Source organism: Protopterus annectens, chromosome 6.part0, assembly GCF_019279795.1.
Source record: "Protopterus annectens isolate FY-2018-M chromosome 6.part0, PAN1.0, whole genome shotgun sequence".
NCBI classification, from domain to species: Eukaryota; Metazoa; Chordata; order Ceratodontiformes; family Protopteridae; genus Protopterus; species Protopterus annectens.
Genome location: NC_056737.1, coordinates 1989844704 through 1989865201, shown reverse-complemented (window position 1 = coordinate 1989865201; position 20498 = coordinate 1989844704). Strand labels below are relative to the sequence as shown.

General features: G+C 36.4%; 1 protein-coding gene across 4 annotated transcripts in view; it reads left to right on the top strand.

Annotated features, from left to right (window-relative positions):
* CCDC141 (coiled-coil domain containing 141) overlaps positions 1-20498 on the top strand; it is a 2268332-nt gene that overhangs the window by 1886919 nt on the left and 360915 nt on the right. For all 4 annotated transcript variants that reach the window (XM_044075309.1, XM_044075306.1, XM_044075307.1 and 1 more), the window contains one exon: positions 1115-1287. In XM_044075309.1, coding sequence (XP_043931244.1) covers positions 1115-1287 — 173 coding nt within the window. The remainder of the gene's footprint in view (positions 1-1114; positions 1288-20498) is intronic.

Here is a 20498-nt window from a genome sequence, read left to right as displayed (position 1 = left end):
TTGACAATATCCATTTGCTAAATACAGTATATTACTTAAATATGATTGTCATGTTGTAACTTTAATATGTACATTCCAAGTGAAAAATCATAAACTAATAAAATGCTTAAGAATCTGTTCATTGCACAATCACTTAATTATTTGTAGTATGCTAATACCTTCTAATTTACTCTTACAATGCTTTGTTATATATAAAGCCATACGTAAAAATGGGCTAAACTGCAGAATACTTTCAAGAATAGTACATTCTTTTCTGGTGTTTTACATCAAATCTTAAACAGAAATGCTGTAATGATATCACTTCTGAAAGAATTGCAATAAGTATGTTCATAACTTGTGTAGCATATCGAGATGTGGTTGTTATAGAAAGATTTCCAATAATTATTCCCATATGGAGGGTAAAATGAGTCTATAGCTGATATAGTGACCATTCTTTAATTCATTGGATGCTATCAGATATATTGAAATAACTGATTCCATGGCATACTAAAGCCAAAATTGGTTAAGTCCGGAAGCTGGCATATATTTACTTCAGTATAAAGTACTGTAGTGTTTTATAATTAAGGTGAATAGGAGGCACCCCCATCAACATGGTTTTTGATAAGGTTTGCTCTCAAAAGAAAATTGGCATTTGAGATTTAGTCATTTTTATTGTTTTCTATATCCCCACTGACCTTTCAGACTATTTTTTTTTCTTATCATTGCTTTCTCTTTGATTTCCTTACCTGGCCAGCAGTATGCATTCCAAGATCCCTTGACGGATGATTACCATTTTATGCAGAGGCTTATTTGCTGTCAGATGACTGTCTGGCTTCTGAACCAGCAGTCATATGCAGATCACCAGCAGCTTAAGTAAACAATATGACCTAGACAATTGAATTAATCAGGAGTATGCCATTTTCAATTTTAGTAAACCATGGATTCCTAATCGTTTGCATAATTTTGCAATAAAACTTTTAGCATATGCACCCCTTTTGCTTAATAACCAACCATTTATCTAGTTGTTGAAGCAGACTAAAGAGCCAGATTTTTATCTAAGACCAATACATATATGTTATGATATTTTAAATGGAACAATATGACTTGAAAAAAAAAATAACATGTTTCACTTTAGGTACAAGAATGGAGAGAAACTGACCAGCAACACGCACTTACAACTTTCAAAAAAAGAAAGAAAACATACTGTATTCATTCATGAGGTGTGTGATAAAGATGCTGGGCAATATGTTGTCTGGGCCCAAAACTCTAGTGGTTCCTTGTCTTCCAGTGCTGTCCTTCAAGTACAAGGTAACAGGAAACCCAGCTACTTTGCAAGGCTTGAGTGGTTCACATTGTTTGTTATATATGCTGGCTGTTTACTAATATATCACATTTTAACTTAAGTGTTATCACTGGAACAGATGTCACTGGAATGAGCAGAGAATAAATTGAAATACTCACTTGAATTAGTAGAAAACAAGCTTTTAACTATAATATTTATTTTGTTCCCATACCTGCCACATTTAAACAATGCATGTTTATTTTCGGCTTGCTATCATGCTGCTGCAATTTATAAGGCAAATATTATACAGTACAGTACAGTGAGTTTATTCTTCTTTACTGAAATCACTTTTATTTACATATTTTATCTCAGAAACTGCATCTTCCAGATTATGCTCTTGGGCACTTAATGCAAACAGTGTGCTTGATACTAAATGTAATGTAATGCATTATTTCACGCAGTTTTGGCATTACTTTTTAGATTCATTTTATACTGAGTAAACTGTACTACAGCAATTTGTAAAACTCAGATTATATCAAACGATGCCTTCTGCTGTGTGCCTCATGCTGATTTATAATTCAATGGATTGTGTGATTAGTGCAATGAGGAGCTGTATATTTCAATACCATGTGTGTTTCTGAATCTGCATAATTAGTATAAACGTTCATTCTTACGTCAAAACATGTTAGTTAAGAGTACTCCAACAGCAACATTAAACTGAAACATTTAAGCAGATTTGTGTGGTCAAAATGTTTGTTTTGATTTAAAAAAGTGATGGTAAGAAATTTATGATTTTTGATTCTTGACTAAATAGTTCTGTTCTAAAGTATGCAAGGAACACATGCTAACAATTTTATTCATAGGATATACAGTAATACAACAAATGAGATTCAGAATAACATAAATGATTTTGTGAAATAATTTTATTAGGAAAGCAAACACTCCTAGTATAGGTTATGCCATATATGGGGCAATTTAATCTTAACTAAATCACTACAGGTCAGTGTAAAAGGCTACTACTGTGAAATTCACATAAATAAAACAGTGCTAAAATAACGACACTGTGCATATCAGGGGCAGCACACAGATAATGCATGTTTTTTTTTTTACATAAAATACCACAAAAGAGGCTACGACAAGTTTACAAAAGCAAAACTCATTTTGTTCAAGCAGTCATGCAGTACACCACTGATTGCAGCTCTGAAAAGCAAAAATAACACAAAAAGCCTTCAAAATGTATACATTGGTACACGAGTCCAGTACTAGGACACTGAAATCCATCTGGATCTATTAGCACACATTATGTAAAGAGTTTAATGGATTACTGATTTAGAAACATCACAATTGTATTTCTTATATTTAACAACACTACCTATCAGCAGCACATACTCTCCACCAATCAAAACATTCCCATTCACTTCTGTGAAAGAAATTAATTCCAGAAGCTGTACTGAGGTGCTTATCATGAAGCAGTCATTATAACATGTCTAGCCTTAAGGTTAGTGGTAGATCAGCCTCAGTTATGGATTTGTGATGCAGAATTACTAAATTTGGTTGTGGGCAAATTTTTTAAAGTTAAAGATGACAACATTCTTTTTGAGTTTTGCACTCGTCAGCTCAAGTAACAATTTGGATGCATGTTTGTTTTAAGCCAGCAATAATAAGAAACAGGGTGTGCATTACTGGAAATAACGCACACCCAGGGGTGTTCTGAGGCTCAATGCCACAGGTAGAGATCCTCTACAGTCTTGAAATGGAGTTATTAGCACAATAACACACACTCTACTGGACATTATAGAGAATGGGCTATCAGTTAAAATGATTTGCATTTACTCTTATTATTATATATACATGTTTTTATATTTTTCATGTAAAATAGTTCCGCTACCTCTTGCTTCAGACTTGGTGTAGTATATGTAATCATTGTTGGTGAAAGTATTTTATATCCAAAATATAAGTTAAGAAGTTAAAAAGCAGGTAAAGGAGGCACCAGACCACGGCTGTACAAAACATAAAATAACAGAAATTAAACAAATCAAGTACCAGGTGAGCGCTTTCATGGCCCAAGCCACTTCATCAGACAATACAAAACAGTACTCTCCAGAATTTATACTTACCATTTCAATTAATTATGATAATCATCTTCCCCTTCAATCAAATTTAAAATCACATGGCATAAAAAGCAAGGGAAAACAGACAATTATGTCCAAGCATTGTCTTATAGAACTCAAATTAAACATTCCTACAAGCACTCATATATTAAAAAATCATACAAATACACATATAAACATTTATATGAACATATATATCAACCAGATAAAAACAATTCTATCTTGTCTAATCATAAACATTTCCAAGCAATACTTAACAGACTGTAATACAACAATGGAGGGAGCCATACTATAGAGAACCTGTATTACTATGTCCATCATGCACATACTTACAGACTGATGAATTGGGGACAGACTGTAGGTCTAGCTATATCCAGTAATACTGGACATTGCTACTTCTGTAAGTCCCTTTTCATCAAAATGGGTTTAATGCTCAATTTATCATTTAAACCTTTTCCCATATCTGCCCGTAATCTTATAACCCACTCTAGTTCCCTAGTTTTTGAATATGGGAAAAGGTTTCTCACCAAGGGAATTCCAGGTTACTAACACACTGTCCTATACAAATCATCTTAGAGACCTGTCTCTATACTCAGTCTCTTTACAGGTTGTTGAGAAGTGATCTGTGCTTGGCATTTAAAGCATCCTTACATCCATGCCTGATGGAGCTTTTGCACATCTGCAAAATGAGTAGCACAAGAAATATAAGATCCAGGGATTTGAACTTTGCTTGTAACATAAATAGAACATGATGGGAAGGCAGGTATGTGACTCAGGGCATCTCCATGCTCTGGAATAGACTCAGGATGAGAACCCTTTTTTAAGGTTTTTGTTCCTCGTTTGAAACTTTGCTTAATTTGGGATATTTTTTTCTGTTCACTAGGAAGCTTTTGCTAATAAACAGCATAGATGAGCACGAATAATAAAATACAAATACAAATATTAAAATTAAGTTAAAAAAGTGGTAAAACCACTTCATTAGGTTAACATTGCTCACTTTTTACAGCAGGTTAGTAATGGAAAAGTTCTTGTGAACAATGATAAATAGCAGTGTTTACAAGATTGGCTGAGAGCTTGGTAATAGCCCTCTAATAGGCTGCATCAGTGATCAGAAGGAAACAATATTTAAAGAATTTGATTGGTATTTATACACTACAGGGTGTTATCCTTCTCTGAGTTCAGAGATGCAAAGAACAGAGAGTGTCTGTACCTGACTGAGAACACTGCAGCAGCAGCAAATGATTTTTGACTGGAAGCTAAATCTTGTGCAGAGTTTTTTTTTGACCAAGGACTAAGAGTTAAGGGTTGCAATGCTGATAGGATAAAAAACACTTTTAAGCCACTGGATTGGCTGCAATACAGTATATATGTTTTTACCCAGCACTTATTTATGATCTGAGAAAGGCTCAAGAAGCCGAAAGTGCTTATCTCAACTGAGAATTTTGTGTGTTTTTATCATTGTTATTGTTTTTCTTTGAATAAAGCTCGTGGTGGTGTACCTTGAAGACTTTCCTACATTATATAGCTCTTATACACAGTTGACAGTAAACATTCCCTAACTTGCATTGGATAGGTAATCTAATCATAATTTCTTCCCATGGGCTGGCCCTCATGTCTCTTATAGACCATGGCCAACAGTAGACATTCCCTAACTAACATAACCCACATAACTTTTAGCACCCTCCTAACATACCCCACTTAACAAATATGACCCCCAGTTAGGATGCAGATGTTACTAGGAGATAAACTGGTTTGGGTTGTGTGGCTAGGCTTATAAAGGTCCTGATGGTCATTAGCCTAGTATATAGCTAACCAACTATTCCCTTTTTGTGGGAATAAAAGATATACATTTTAACAATAACTCAAGCTCACCCAGTGAAAAAATACACTTAGGTTATGAAAGTTCCATACAGATAGTATTACTTCTTGTAATTCCTCTGAGACTTTAGTAAAACTAGGGTTATGGGTTGAACTGATTCCACAGCTTCTGTCCATGTAGGAAGATTCTGAGAATGGGCTATGTTTTGATACACCTGTATCTTTTCTTGTTCTTTACTGGATAATTCATGTTTCTGCCTTGATTTGTCTAATGCAAGTTGGCATTTTGATATCTTATTTCCAGTGAAATAAGGTATGGAGACCATCTTGATAACTGACTGGATGTCCTTTCAATCATGTCTAAAAAAGGACCTAGCTTATTGGTAATCAAACTCACGGGGATGGGAAATAGTACCCAATTGGTTAATAACATCTACATTGCAATATTCGCTAATACCTAGTCCATTTTCTTATTTTTATTTTTTTATTTATTTTACATTTGTTGACCGGGCTAGTCTAACTGGATATATGTCCATTTTCAGTAGAGGCCCGGGGAGAAAAGCTCCACATTAGTTATATAGCAAATAATGTACATAAAAAAAAACACCCTTATCGATAGGCCTATGTTTAAATTACATGAGAAAAGATTAAACATAGTAGGCAAAGAACAAAGAGCTAACTATTTACAAAGATCAATACAGGACTATATACAGACAGTTTAAGCACAGAAGTTTAACACAGAAACTTAATAAAATTAGAAAAAAAAGTTAATAGAGATAAGTGAGATTCAGCTGGTATTAGTACATAGGCATAGCCATTGTGAGTTAAGAAAGGTTTTTAATTGCTTTTTGAAAAGTGGAGTAGATGTGGGGGATGTTAGTTGACTAGGAAGCTTATTCCAATGATTTCCAATAGAGTTAGTAAATAAACAATTGCCAGATTTGTTGTTGGATTTAAGGGTTGCAACTAGTAGCTTATTTGCTGAGCGTAGGGTACTGAGAATTTTATATGGGTTGATCAGGTTAGAGAGAATGGGAATATTTGTAGGATGCCACAAGATTTTGTGGTTGTTAGTTAATTGTTGAAAGAGCATCTGGTTTTGGAGTTCCAGCCATCCTAGTTGTTTTAGGTTTTGACAGTGGTGAGTATGGAAAGGGGATCCAGTGGCAAATCTAGCAATGTTATTGTAAGATGTGGCCAGCTTATTTAGACTGTATTTGGATAGATTAGTATAAATTGGGGAGGCATAGAGAAGGGTGGATAGTAGGTGCGTTTGGGCAATAGTAGTCCTGGCTGTAGGTGTAAGGAAGGGTTTTAGCCTATAGAGGGAACCAAGTTTTCTATTCACTGATTTGATGGTAAGGTTAATGTGAGTGTCAAAGTTGAGATTATGGTCAACTGTTACACCTAATAGTTTGGTAGTTGTGTCAGGTGCTATTACAGTGCCGTTGTTTGATATAACTGTGAAATCTATGGAGGGAGCCTTCTGGGTAGGGGTGAATAGTAAAAGTTTGTTTTTTGGGGGTTAAGGAGGAGAGAGCATTTGGAGAACCAGTTTTCAACTAAGGTAAACATTTTTTGCTTGTTAGACTGGAGTTCAGCAGTAGATGCTGCAGTGCAGATTAATGTTGAGTCGTCGGCATATTGAATACAGGTGGTTTGGGGTAGTGATGTTTTCAGGTCATTGATAAAAATAGAAAAGAGGAGGGGCCCCAGAACAGAGCCTTGTGAGACTCCAATGGAGATAGGGAGTAGACTAGATAGGTTGTTGTCCCAGAGGACTGCTTGTTGTCTATTTCCAAGATAGGATTTAAACCATTTAAATGTGAATTGAAAGTGAAGTAAGTGTATCTAACATTAAATGATGCTTTACCATGTCAAAGACATTGGAGAGGTCTAGAAAGAGAGCAGAGGAGAGCAATTTGTTGTTTCGATTTTTATTAACAGAGTCAGAGAAGGATAGGAGTGCAGTTGTAGTACTATGAAAAGGCCTAAAGCCATGCTGGCAGTCAGCTAAAAGATTATTTTGGAGGAGATGATCAAGAAGTTGCTGGTGAATGCATTTCTCCATGATTTTAGCCAAAGGAGAAAGTAGAGCTATAGGAAAGAAGTTAGTGAGTTCAGTTGAGTTACCTCCTTTATGTAGAGGGATAATATGTGAAATCTTCCAAAGGATTGGTATATAGCCTTCTGTGACAGTTCTATTAATTAAGATGGAGATAGGGTAGGCAAGTACTCTAGCTGCTTTTTGCAGAAATTCAGCTGGAAGGAGGTGAGCAGAGGGGGTACATGGTTTTAGTTTATGCAGGTGGGAGTGGATGAGAGAGGTAGGTACAGGTTGTAGTTGTAAGACATGAGGTATGCTGGTTTGAGAGAAAGTATTTGAGATGCTGGCTGGAGATAGAGTACTTGCTAATGATTGGACTGTGTCCATAAAAAATCTATTAAAGGAGTTAGCAATTTGGTTGGGAGATTTCTGAGTCAAGTTAGCTGGAGTAGGTGTTTTGGAGTGCCTGGGGTGGAGTAGGCTATTTATACCTGACCAGATTTTTGTGGGCTTTTATGTTGAGCTTGCTGGAGTTTATGATAGTAGTTTTTTTGTCTTGGAGTATCAATTTCTTTGTAGCATTTCTCAGCTGTCTATAGTTTTCATGATCAGATGGGTTTTTAGTATTTCTCCATTTAGACCAGATTATATTTCTTTGAAGTATTTTTTGCCTTGTCTCCTTAGTGAGCCAAGGTGCAGGTTTATTCTTAGTTCTCACAGTCCTAGAGGAGGCATGGTGTTCTAGGATTTGTAGAAATTTATTGTTAAAATAAGAAACAGCTTTGTCAAGCTGTAGGTGTTTAAGGCGTGACCAATTACAGGCTTTAAGTTCGGCTTTGAAGTTTGCTGGGTTGAGTTTTTTTTTATTATGGATAGTTCTATAGATTGTTTGGTTAGGTATAGTGTTTTTTTGTCTGGTAATAAAGGTAAGAGAATGATCACTGATATCATCAGGCAGTATGCCTGTTTTATAGGAGAGGGGGTTACTGTTGACTAGTATCCAGTCTAAGATGGCTTGCTTGTTGCTTGGTTTGTGTATTTTGGTGAGGGAGGTAATGGTTTGATTGAAGCCATACAGGTTTATGTGAGAGGTTGGTTTTGGTGAGCTGCAACAGTTCCAGTCAATGTTAAAATCTCCAAGGAGTATGGTTTCTTGTGGAAGGGATGTGGAGAGCCAGTTGAGGACATTTTCGAGAGTATTAATATTGTTTCCTGGTGGGATGTAGGAGCAAATTATATGTAATGATTTGTTAGCATTTAGCTGCAGGTTAGAGATTAGGATTTCAGTGTTACTGGAAGAGGGAGGTTGAATATTTAGTGGTGTAACCCGTAATTGAGATTTATATAGTATTGCTACCCCACCACCCTTTTTATTTAGACGGTCAGATCTCAGGATGTTATAACCGGGTGGGATTATATCATTGTCTTTAGTTATTGGTTTGAGCCATGTTTCTGTGAGACATAGGATATCAAAAGAGTGAACGTGCAGCAGGGCATGAAGTAGGGTTATTTTATTATTTAAGCTATGTATATTAAGGTGGCCTATGAGGACGGAGTTATTGGCACTAGTGAAGATATGAGACATAATGGGTTTGTCAGAGTGAGGAGCAGAGATTGTATTGTTTGGGCCAGGATTGGGATGAATATCTCCGTGTAGTAATAGGGGTTGTAGAGGGCTATAAAGGTGTTTCAAGAGTTTAGAGAAGATGGGGATTTGTTTTCTAGTGTGAGAATACTTAATATGAAATTGTGGATGAAGGTAGAAAGATGAGGATGTTATGTCAAAGTGTGTTTGTAAGGTTAGAGGATTAAATAAAGTTGTTTGCTTTAAGGTGGGATGAAATCTTGTAAGGCTAAGATGTTCATAGTAGGTGAGGTAGTGGGATAAGAATAGGGGGGTAAGAATAGTAAGAGCGAGAAGGCTATAAGAGAGGCAAGGCCTGCCTACAATAGGCATGGTTGGGACAAAGGGGAGATAGAAGCTGGGAGATATAAGATAGAAAAGAGAGGAGGTAAAAGGGTGGAGTTGTTGAAGGGGAAAAGAATGAGGTAGTTGGAGGTATCAGGTGATTGGATAGGTATGTTAAAGAGGTAGTGAGAGCTATTGGATAATAGAGGATGGAGGTGTGGCTTGGGAAGTGTACGGGTAGGTGCACTGGGGGTGGGTGGAAATTGGGGGTAGGGTAGGGGAGCAGAGTGAGCCCGCAGGGCGAACGGAGCAGGTTAGAGCAAGTGAGGAATAGTGTCAGAAACAATGAAATAGCTGAATACAGCTAACTTCTTAGCAGTGCTAGGTAAGAGGGGAGTGCTAGAATATGTGTACACCAACAAGAGCTAAAAGTCTGTAGGAGGAGATTGAGGAAAGGAGAAAAGGACTACAGCAAGTACAGGTAACTAGCAGGATCATACAGTATTACAGAGTGGATAAGGAGATAGAGGTCAGGAATATTTTTAAGCCTAATAAAGGAGCCTAGGGAAGGGAGCCACCCAGTGGTCAAATACAAAAGTACAATTGAAAGTATTTAGGAAGAGGCAGAAGACAGAGGACAGAGCTGGTCAATACAGGGCAGGAGAGGCTAATACTATGAAGAGTAGTAGGGGGGGTAAAGGCTGCTGGGTACCTGGCACAGGTGGAGATTTAATAAAAATTCTAAACTGTAAAAAAAGTCTAGGTTTTTGTTACAATACAACTTCACAGCTAAGAATCTTTGACATAGCTGTACAATTTCTGAACTAATGGATTTGAAATATAATCCAAAAATATTTATATCCCCTCATTAATACTACCTAAAGCTGAAACAATAGGCCTAAATGGTAAATGGAAAGTTGACTGTGTAATTTGGGAATCCCAAAAACTATGACTAGTCTAGGAGCTTTAACTGAAAACAATCAAAAGTAATATACTTATCTGCTAACAAATGAAGTAAAGAACTGTAAATATATCTACAATAAATCTCTGATAATGTAATTTTTCTATATTCAAAAATTATTTAACATTTTTAACATTTCTGTAACATAATTTGTGTGGTACATAATGACAAGCCCACAACCCTTGTCAGCTTTCATGAACATGAAATCAAACCCTTTTCCAAGTTCATTTAAAGCATCCCTTTCTTGTTTAGTTAAATTAAAATATCTATGACAAAGTTTGTTAACATTAATTATATCTTTTTCACACAAAAAATGTACTGCAAATTCAGTTTCCTACAAAAAAGTTTTAAAGTCATGAGAGTTATGAGTAGCATTAGCATGTGCACTAGGTATACATGAAAGCCCCTTATTTAGTATTCCAGTTTGATTATTAAACTTCTCTTTTGTAAAATTATGAATATTGTCTGTCAAAAACTACAAATGTCGAAGAATTCAGTTTCTTCAACAAAGCCTATTTGCTGCATTTCCACTGTCTCTCTTCCTTTGTTGGAATGACCACCTCTCACAAATGATGCATGCCGGTATCTGAGGTGCTTCCATTGAATGAGAGTTCAGACTATGTTGATTCACAATCTTTTCTGACCTCCTTGGATATTCCTGTACTGATATTAGAAGTACCTCCTACTGTCTCAGACAAGCGAGCAGGCTGATTCGAACTTTTCTGAATTGCAACATTCAAACTCGTTGAAGAATATTGTGAATGCAACAAGTAAACTGTCCTGAAAGTAATGAAACAGAGGATTGTAGTCCTTTTAAACTGCTCCTCAACCCACTCAATGTGAAACGCATGTCTTCAGGAACATAAGAGTGGTGTCTAAGTCTTCATCGTCTAGAAATGCCATCCCACTCACAGACCAAATAAACACGCTGTTAAGTTTAAAATACATATCAACTGGTTAGAAAGAGGAATTCTCTGTCATGTCACCCAATGCTTGTTGGTGTGTGGGTGTCTGTGCATAAATCCAAGAATGTACTGGAAGCAGTTGCTACAAGAAAACAAATACTTTGCTTTGTGCATCCATAAGACGAAGGAAAAACACCAGTTCAGTTGTCGTTAAGAACAGACAAAAGCAGTATGTTCAAAGATTTCCCCAGCAGATATACAGAGTTTATACTGCCCGTCCAGCAGTAGACTGCTCTTATTCCAAATTCCCAGACTGTAGGCCATTTCTATGCCCAGATTGCAACTCCACATCTCTGCATAGGCTGTGTCTGGCAATACTACTATATGCACTAGGATCTTCAGATAGACTCCATTTTCATAGTCCATTTTCTTTCTGCTAATCATTAAAATCTGTTAATTTTAATTTTTTCCCTCTCACTGAAAGTACTGTACTCCTTAACCACTTTAATTTTAATATTGTTCAGCACTTGCACAGGGTTGTCACATTTTCAATCGCCCAAAGTGGGATTTTTTTTTAAGGAAAGGAGAGATTTTGCAGGACAAACCATGCCCACAACTAGTGCCAAGGACTGGACTTCACCTTTCTGCTAAATTAAAAGCTTGCACTTTCTGAACTTTAGCTGCTTCTGTTGTTTCATGCAATATCAAGGTTATTCATATACAGAATAATTGTTTTAAGCAACTAGCAGAGAAAACTTAGGAAACATTTTTTGTCTTAAAATCTCAGGATATTTGCCATTATTCATATTTTTTCACAGGATGTAACTCCCAAGTAGGGACTTTCCTGCATAAAAATGGACAGATAGTAACCCTGCTCCTGTATAATGGGATCAGAAGACTTTGACAAATACAATTTATCTATTATCACATCTATATCTTTGTTTAAGGAAAACTATTTCCCTTTAATGTCATTAGAAGTCTCATGTAAGAAAAGCCAGCTTCATCTCTGATTTTATTCTATGCACTGAATAACTCATTTCAGTATTTTCCACTGTGGGTTTCTTGCTTATTCTTAATTACCAAGGAGCTGCATGGACCTATAAACTAACCTTTGAAAAGGAAAACTCCCATTGCAGGCATTTTTCTTTAATCAAATTAACTTCCAGTTCCTTAAAATTATATCCAAAAATATGAGAAACATGCCATTTGGCATGGAAAAATCAGAACAGTCATCCCGTTCTTAGTTTATCATGGATTTAGTAAGCAAACTCCATAACTATTATGATGCAACTCAGTCTTACTGCTGCTATGTTCATTATAAACACTATGTACCTGAGCAGTAATTGTTAATCTCTTCTTGGAAATATGACTTATACTGAAGCCATTAACCAAACTGCATTTAAATGCAGCTATGACAGTGTCCAGAGTTGATTTATTTTCTCTACTAGAAACCCATTTTTTCCAAAACCTCATGCATTGCTAGTTCATTTCTGGAAACACGGTTTCATCTGAGTTCTGGGTCTATATTAGTATGCCGAAAGTACACAAATGCGAATCCCTACAGGCCGACACATAAACAGCGAACCGCGAGTACACCAAATGTCAAGAAGCGCAAAATGTAAATAATCGAATTGCCATAGTTGTCCACACCATGTTTAGTAAAGTAAAACATCAGTAGGAGATTCCCTTATCCGGTATAGCTCACTAATGTAAATGTGCAATAGATACTGTCCTTAGGGTTAGGGTGCAGGTTAAGGTAAGTGCATATATAGTAATACATTCAACCTACACCTTAGGGTTAAAAGTAGGTTTAAGTGCATATATAGTCATACAGTTTTGTAGCCGAATAGATACATAAATTACACTTTTCCCATACTTGGGTGTTGTTTATATTCAGATACATTTGTGTGTAATGCATGTTTAATTAGGATATGGGATATATGGGTGAAGTGTACATATGGGTGAAGTGTGGATTATTTATTTTGTTTGGGTAGGCAGTACGTAGCGGACGGTGGAGTTGGCCAACTATGGCAATTCAATATTTTTAATTTTGCGCTTCTTGATGTTTGGTGTACTCGCGGTTTGCTGTTTATGTGTCAGCCTTTAGGGATTCGTGTTTGTGTACTTTCGGCATACTAATATAGACCCCTGAGTTCTCAGGTAATTTATTTAATTCCTTTACTACCCTATGAGATAAACAGTTACAAGTAAAATTATTTGAACTGAAAGTCCCACATAACCTTTTTAATGCTTCCTAACTTTGGATCTTTGTAGGCTTTGTATTTTCAAAATTAAAAAAGTATCAGATACATTCATGTACCATATCAAACCTTCTCTTGGTCTTCTGTAAGATAAAGAAAAGAAATATAATTATTTTAACTTATAAAAATACTTTTTATTGCTAAATTCTTTAATTCTCTTTGTAAATCTTTTTTTAACTTGTATTTTATTTATCTGACTTTCTCCAAGATTGCCACAGCAAGGCTCCAATTTCTAAATTAAGTTTAACCAATGTTATAAATAATTATTTAATTAAATGTTGTTTTCTACCTCTGAGCACTTAAAATGTCCTACTAAAAGTGTTTTATCCAGTTAAACAGACCACTTCAATGTGACTCTCAAAGGTCAACTTTCACAAATCTATCACTCATATGCCACAATAAATTTTCATGTTTTCTATGATATATATGATATTTTACACTAGCTTGATCCATAGATACACATTCAGTCTTTCCTGCAGTTATGTTTATTTTGTGCTGCACACCCACTTAAATAAGTTAAAACCTTCTGTGGAGTATTCTCATATGAACTTTTTTTCCTGTTTTTTGTCATCAGCATAAATTCCATGAAAAGGCTTTTTTTATTTCAGACATATAAATACTAAATAATGAGGTCCAAGAATAGGAATGCCCTGATTTATGTAATGCCTTGAACTACTTTATTTCTCCCATTGTATGTACCACAGTATATCTATTAACCATTCTCTTATTCATCTTATGAATAGGTCCTACAGATTAATTTGAATTATTTTTCTTATTAATACTTCATGATCAGCAGTATCAAAATCATTTGAAAAATCTATGTAACCTGCAAAGATGTGACTAGGACAGGGAACCAATAGTGCAGGAGTGTAATACTGGCATGCATAAATTAAAGTCAATGCAGCATTTGTTGCCACAAGTGAAGATGTGTGGTAGTTTAACAGTAGCAAGCTGCTTGTTACATTTGTAGCAAGTGATTCGCTACAGTTTTAAATGGAAAAGAGCTTTTTTAGTTTTGAAATTATGACCATTCTCTAGTATTTCCAAATTCAGTCTGTCCAAAATCATTGATCCCATTAGCTTGCCCATTTTGCCCATATGTGACAGCAACCCAACTGGCCAATAATTCTTTACACAATGATATCATGTGCCCCTTTATTCTTAAGTTCTGGCCTGATGACTGCAGTTTTCCAATCATGTGATACAATGCACATCTCAAAACTCTTTCAAATAAGACTTCAAATGTTCTAGTAGGGAAGAACTAAGGGTCTTGATATCAGAATTGTTTATATTTTCCACAGTGTTTGCTTTATGGATGTTTAACCCACTAATAAGGGACTCAGTCTTTTCACAGTTTAGCCTTAAATTTTTTATAATTTCACTCACCACCAAATTATTACTGTGTTATTTACTATCCTCAGCCAGGGGCGGCCCGTGCTATTAAACTGCCGGACTGCAGCCCCCCCCAGCTGTAAAATTAAAATAAATTAAAGAAAATAAAAGATAAAAAAAAACAAAAAATTCATGGACTTTTGCGCATGCGCACTAGTCCGGACTGCTGCTGAGACAGTCTGGACCATGTGCAGACTGTTTCAGCAGCAGTCCGGACTGGGAAACATGTCAGAGCAGAGATCCCAGAAGTCTATGCAGTTGTAACTGCATAGACTGTCGCAGGAAACTCATCGGACTCGGACTGCAACATCGGCAGTCTGGAGTCTTGTCGGGGGAAGATCTCGTGTGGTAGATGTGCGGACTCTCATCGGAGGAAGAGCTCACGTGGTGGATGTGCTCCAATGGGCGGAGGTTTGCAGCTAGATTTATGGCACAAAGGGATGGGATCTACATCGCTCCAGGTAAGACAGCTATGGATGATTGCTTAAGGGGGGGGTGTATTTGTGAAAATGCCCCAATTGCCATATACTGGTGGCTAGAACAAACTCATGGTGGTGTGGTAGGGAATACCTCAGGCTTGAACCTTGTACCTTGTATGCAGGTGTTAAAGACCTGAATTCCCTACCCACCACCATTTGTAAAAAAATTGCAGATTTTTGCCTCATAGTTGATCTGATCTGTTCCTCATAATATCTGTGGTTTCTAAATATTGCAATGCTTGATATTTCATGGTGCAGTGGTAGCATTGTTGCCTCACAACTGCAGGTTCTTAGGTTTGATTCCTGGCTGGGGTGCCTTCTGTGTGGGGTCTGCATCTTCTCCCTGTGTTTGTGTGGGTTTGTTTTTGTGCCCTCCCATGTTACAAAGACATGTCTGCATTATTTCTTCCTGGGCCTCTGCTGAAAATTGTTTTTTTGTTCCAAGTCAGACTGTCCTGATTAACAAATGTTAAATAAAACTGACAGGCATTTGAATTTCAGACTTCAGGTTTCTGAATGTTTAATTCCTAACATATTTGATGGTGCAGTGGTGGCATTGTTGTCTCACAGCTATAGGTTTTCTGGTTTGATTCTTGGCTGGGGTGCCTTCTGTGTGGAGTCTGCATCTCATCCCTAATTTTGTGTGCATTTGCTCTTGTGTCCTGCCATTTTACAAAGACATGTGTCTGCAGTATTTCTCCCTGGGCCTCTGCTGAAAATTGTTTTTGTTCCGTCAGAAGTAAAATTGACAGGCTTTTGAATTTCAGACTTCATATTCTTCAGAAAATACACAGTAATGCAACCTAAGTTTATAAGATGAATATTTGAAATTTGTCCTTATTTTTGGGACTGTATTACCCCGTTATTGGCTTTGTCCAGGTTTTTTGTGCTAAGGTTGACAGCTATGGCAAGAACTGAATTCACCGAATATGTTTGAGGGCTGTATTCCCTCATTACTGGGTTTGTCCAGGTGTTTTGTGCTAAGAGGTTGACAGCTATGGTGAGAACTGAATTCATTAAATGATAGCCATTTAAGTTTCAGTCTTCCGCTCTTTCACAAAGCAGCTGATTTGGCGTAGTGGTATGTTGCTCTGACTGTTTTGCACAGGGACCTTGACAGTAAAATGTATGGTGGTAACACAGCATTTTTCTTTCACAAAGCAGGTGATTCGGCATAGTGGTATGTTGCTCTGACTGTTTTGCACAGGGACATTGGTAGTAAAATGTATGGTGGTAACACAGCATTTTTCTTTCACAAAGCAGCTGATTTGGCATAGTGGCATGTTGCTCTGACTCTTTTGCACAGGGAACTTGGCAGTAAAATGTATGGTGGTAACACAGCATTTTTCTTTCACAAAGCAGCTGATTTGGCATAGTGGTATGTTGCTCTGACTCTTTTGCACAGGGACCTTGGCAGTAAAATGTATGGTAACACAGCCTTTTATTCTAGCAACTTTCCAAGATTATACAAGCAATGTTTAATGTGTCCCTGGTTTTTGGGCTTTTGACACCCCCCCCCCAATAAATTTGGCTTTTTCCAGATTTCTTGTCTGCAAAATTGAGATGCAGTTGAGTATTGAGTAGATTTTACAAGGAGCTGAGAGCTGCGGGGGAAGTGAAGTTTAGTGCTGCTTATGCTAAGTCAGCTTGCATTGTTAATAGCACAACAGGCTGTATACTTGCTTTTGATGCAGAAGGTTGTTGGTTCTACTCCCATAAGGGGTGAATGCTGCCGTTCTGAAAAAGTTAAGATACTAACTATGAGCCTGTTATCAGTTTGCCATCCATTTCCTATTGTAATATTACTAGCTTATCATTTTTAATGTAGTTTAGGCAATTCATTCCTCAGGGACATCAATCTCTTTATTTTTCGATGAAACCATGAAATATAAAGGTGTTTGTTAGCAGCAACCTCTTCATTAGTTACAGCTTTATTTAATGTGGAATTATTTAGATGACTTTTTTACTTCTTCAGAGATTGTGCATATTTACCGATAATGGTCGACTGTAGAATTGTGCATATTTACTGATAATGGTAGACTGTAGAAGTTTGAGTAGACTTTTATGATGGAAATGTTCTGAACCTGGCAGTTTTGTCATTATGGGTGCATGCATTTTGTTTCATTGTTTACTGGAACGATGTTCTGAATTGGGCAGTTTTGTCATTATTGGTGCATGCATTTTGTTTCATAGTTTACTGGAAAAATGTTCATAACAATAGGAAGGTGTATCAAAGAGCACATGTATATTTCATATGCAAGGGGCCTATGATTTGAAAACAGCCCAGAATTAATCTTTATCTACCACTGGTAAAATGTATTTTCTTTGAATGTGGGTTTCAATGCTGTTTCAATGAATGTGAGTTTCAAGGGTAGAGAAGTTTTAATGCTAAGTTTGTTTAGCAGATGTCTTAGTGTTTGTGCTGTAAAATGCAAAATAAAACTTTCAAATGAAGTCCAAATCATCATAGAAGTAAATCAGTATGCACATTAGTGTTTATGGTAAATGGAGTGAAATAGCCAAGTAATGAATCATTGGAATGGCTGCAGGGGGAGGCTCCATTCGACCATGATTTTGTGAGGGGGAAGGGCGGCAAACTTAAAGACAGTCCCAGCTGAACTATACCTCCCAACTGCTTCTTATTTTTGGTTTGTTCCTCATAAAATTTGTGGTTTTCTGGCAAATCATTTAGGAATTAAGTCACTAAATAATGACACACTGAGTTTCAGACTTCATATCCTTCAGGAAAATGCATGCTAAAGTAAGACCTGTTGTTCTATCAACTGTCTAAGTTTATACAAGAGCAATTTTTAGTACTGTTTATATGTTCCCCCAAGATATTTGGCCTTGTCCAGATTTATTGCATTAACAGGTTGAGAGGTACATGCAAATAAATTGCTTTATAGAATTAGGCATAGCCAAACCTCTCAACTGTCCCTGATTTTGGCTCAAAATGTTGCTCTTCCCCCTAATAATCCTTCCGCAAAATAGCAATTTTGGAAGAAAACATGGAGGGTATACAATTAAGAAATAACTGTAATAATCAGAGTTATAGATTACTTTTATTTCAGAAATGCATGTAGATTATTTTATTTTGTCAGCTGCTCAAGTTAGCATTACTAATATTAAAGTGTTCCTTCTTTGACAGGTTCCCAGCTGTATTGTGTGGCTATTTTATATTTTTACATCACATTTTTGGTCCATTTTTCATAAAATTGTGAATTTTTTGGCAAATTAGTGACAAATCATTAAAGACTGAAGTTAAAAAATAATGACAGACATTTGAGTTTCAGATTTCATACCGTTCAAAAAATTCATACGAATGCAAGACCTATTCTATTATCTTTCTAAGTTTATAAGAGCAATATTTAAAATTGTCCTTATTTTTGGGCCTTTGTCCCACTTCTTTGTATGGCTTTGTCCAGATTTCTTGCTCTGAGGGTGAGAGGTATGACAAATGTGTTAGGGCCATCACAGTCAGCCAGAGACATTTCAAATTGTGACATACTTGTTGCACCCCACTCCCCCCATGTAGTGACTCTGGATGTGTCGAAGCAAGGCAAGGAGTAGTTATGCAATGTAAATGTGCAGAGTATCCCCCCCCCATCCATGGTAGACACAAGTACTAGAGTGGCTTTTCATCTGTCCTTGATTTTTGCAGAATGGTCTGGTTTCTGTCATATTTTTTGTACTGTGAATCAAGTACCATATACGCTTTCCCCTATGGCAATAAAACGCTTTGTATCTTCCAAATACCAGAGATCCAATATAAAATGTAGCAGGCAGTTCTTAGACTTCAATAACACTTTTATTGAAAACAAAAAACACAGTGAGCGCTTTCGCCGATAGGCTTCATCAGACTATGTTGTTCAACAGCCTTACAGACAATTAAAAAGCCCTCTTCTGGACATGATTGGTTATTCATAAAAACAATTCAATGTCATCTTAAAGTGCTAGGTACCTATAATTCAATACCTGTTTGTTAAAAACAGCTGTAGTATAGCACAAAAATGATACATATCAAACCTGTCATGCTCCATATATTGTCATAAACAATAATGTGCAGATAGAACAAATTCAAGATGGTTATGTGTACATAACTAAATAAATATCTGTATAGCATCTGGAGCCCAACTTATAGCACTGTCAAAACATATCCATTTCTCAGTGATAATTAAATCAATCACAACCTTACCATCAGTGATATACCATCAAATTGCATAGAATTAATATTAATAATGATGATTAAAAATATGTATATAAATGACTATTTTTAAAAAAGTTATTAAAAAACCAATAGTCGACAGATCTAAATAAAAAAAAAAAAACTTTGCGACTTATTTACAAAGGCAATGACATTCAAAGTCGCTGACAAAAGCAGTGGATATTAGTATGCCCGTTTACCATAATGGGCACGATCAAATTCAACAAAGCTAGACCTTACTTCTTAGAACAACAAGAAGGAATAGAGGATATAAGCACATCCACTGACACAGTTAGGGCTACCATTTCCTTTAGTAGGACGAGTTCTGAAGTAGTGGAAGCACTACATAAACACTGGGACATTCTCCTCTCTGATAGGGAAGTGAGTAAGGTAGTGGGTCCCAAACCAAAAGTGACATATAGAAATCTTCCGAATCTAAAGAGACTACTTTGTAAGCCCAAATATACATACAGAAGGGATATAACTACAGGTAATCTTACGAACACCAAACCCTGTGGTAAATGTAATCAATGTAGCTATATTAGTCTGAATACAGAATTTGTACATCCAAAGACAACACGTAGATACTCTTTTCATACTAACAGCAATTGTGAAACCAGAAATGTTGTCTACTTGGCTTCCTGTAAATCTTGTTCATCCTTTTATATTGGGAAGACAAATCGTACCCTAAGAGAACGAATTAGGGAACATAATTATCAGATCAGAATAGGCTCAGATGTTAATGCACTGTCTAGACATCACAAAGATGCAGGGATAGAACATACTTTTGCCTTTTATGTGATAGAGACACTAGTACAGGGCATAAGAGGAGGAGATCTCATTAATAGAACATTAGAATGCGAGACGAGATGGATTATCAGACTGAGGTCTGATGTACCACCAGGCCTCAATGATAAGGTACAGATAAAACCTATTTTGAAGAGCAGGAGAATATTTAGACCGAGATGAATTTATGTCCTATTGTTTACATATAATATATGCCTTGGTATTATGAATGGACACTTTTGTACCTTCTTGGCACTACTGGATTGATGTTAAGATTTGGGGCTTTCAAATATTTATGTCCATAAGAAGTCTACCTGATATATTTGACTTGATGTCAAGATTTTAAGGTTGAAGGTTTTTAACA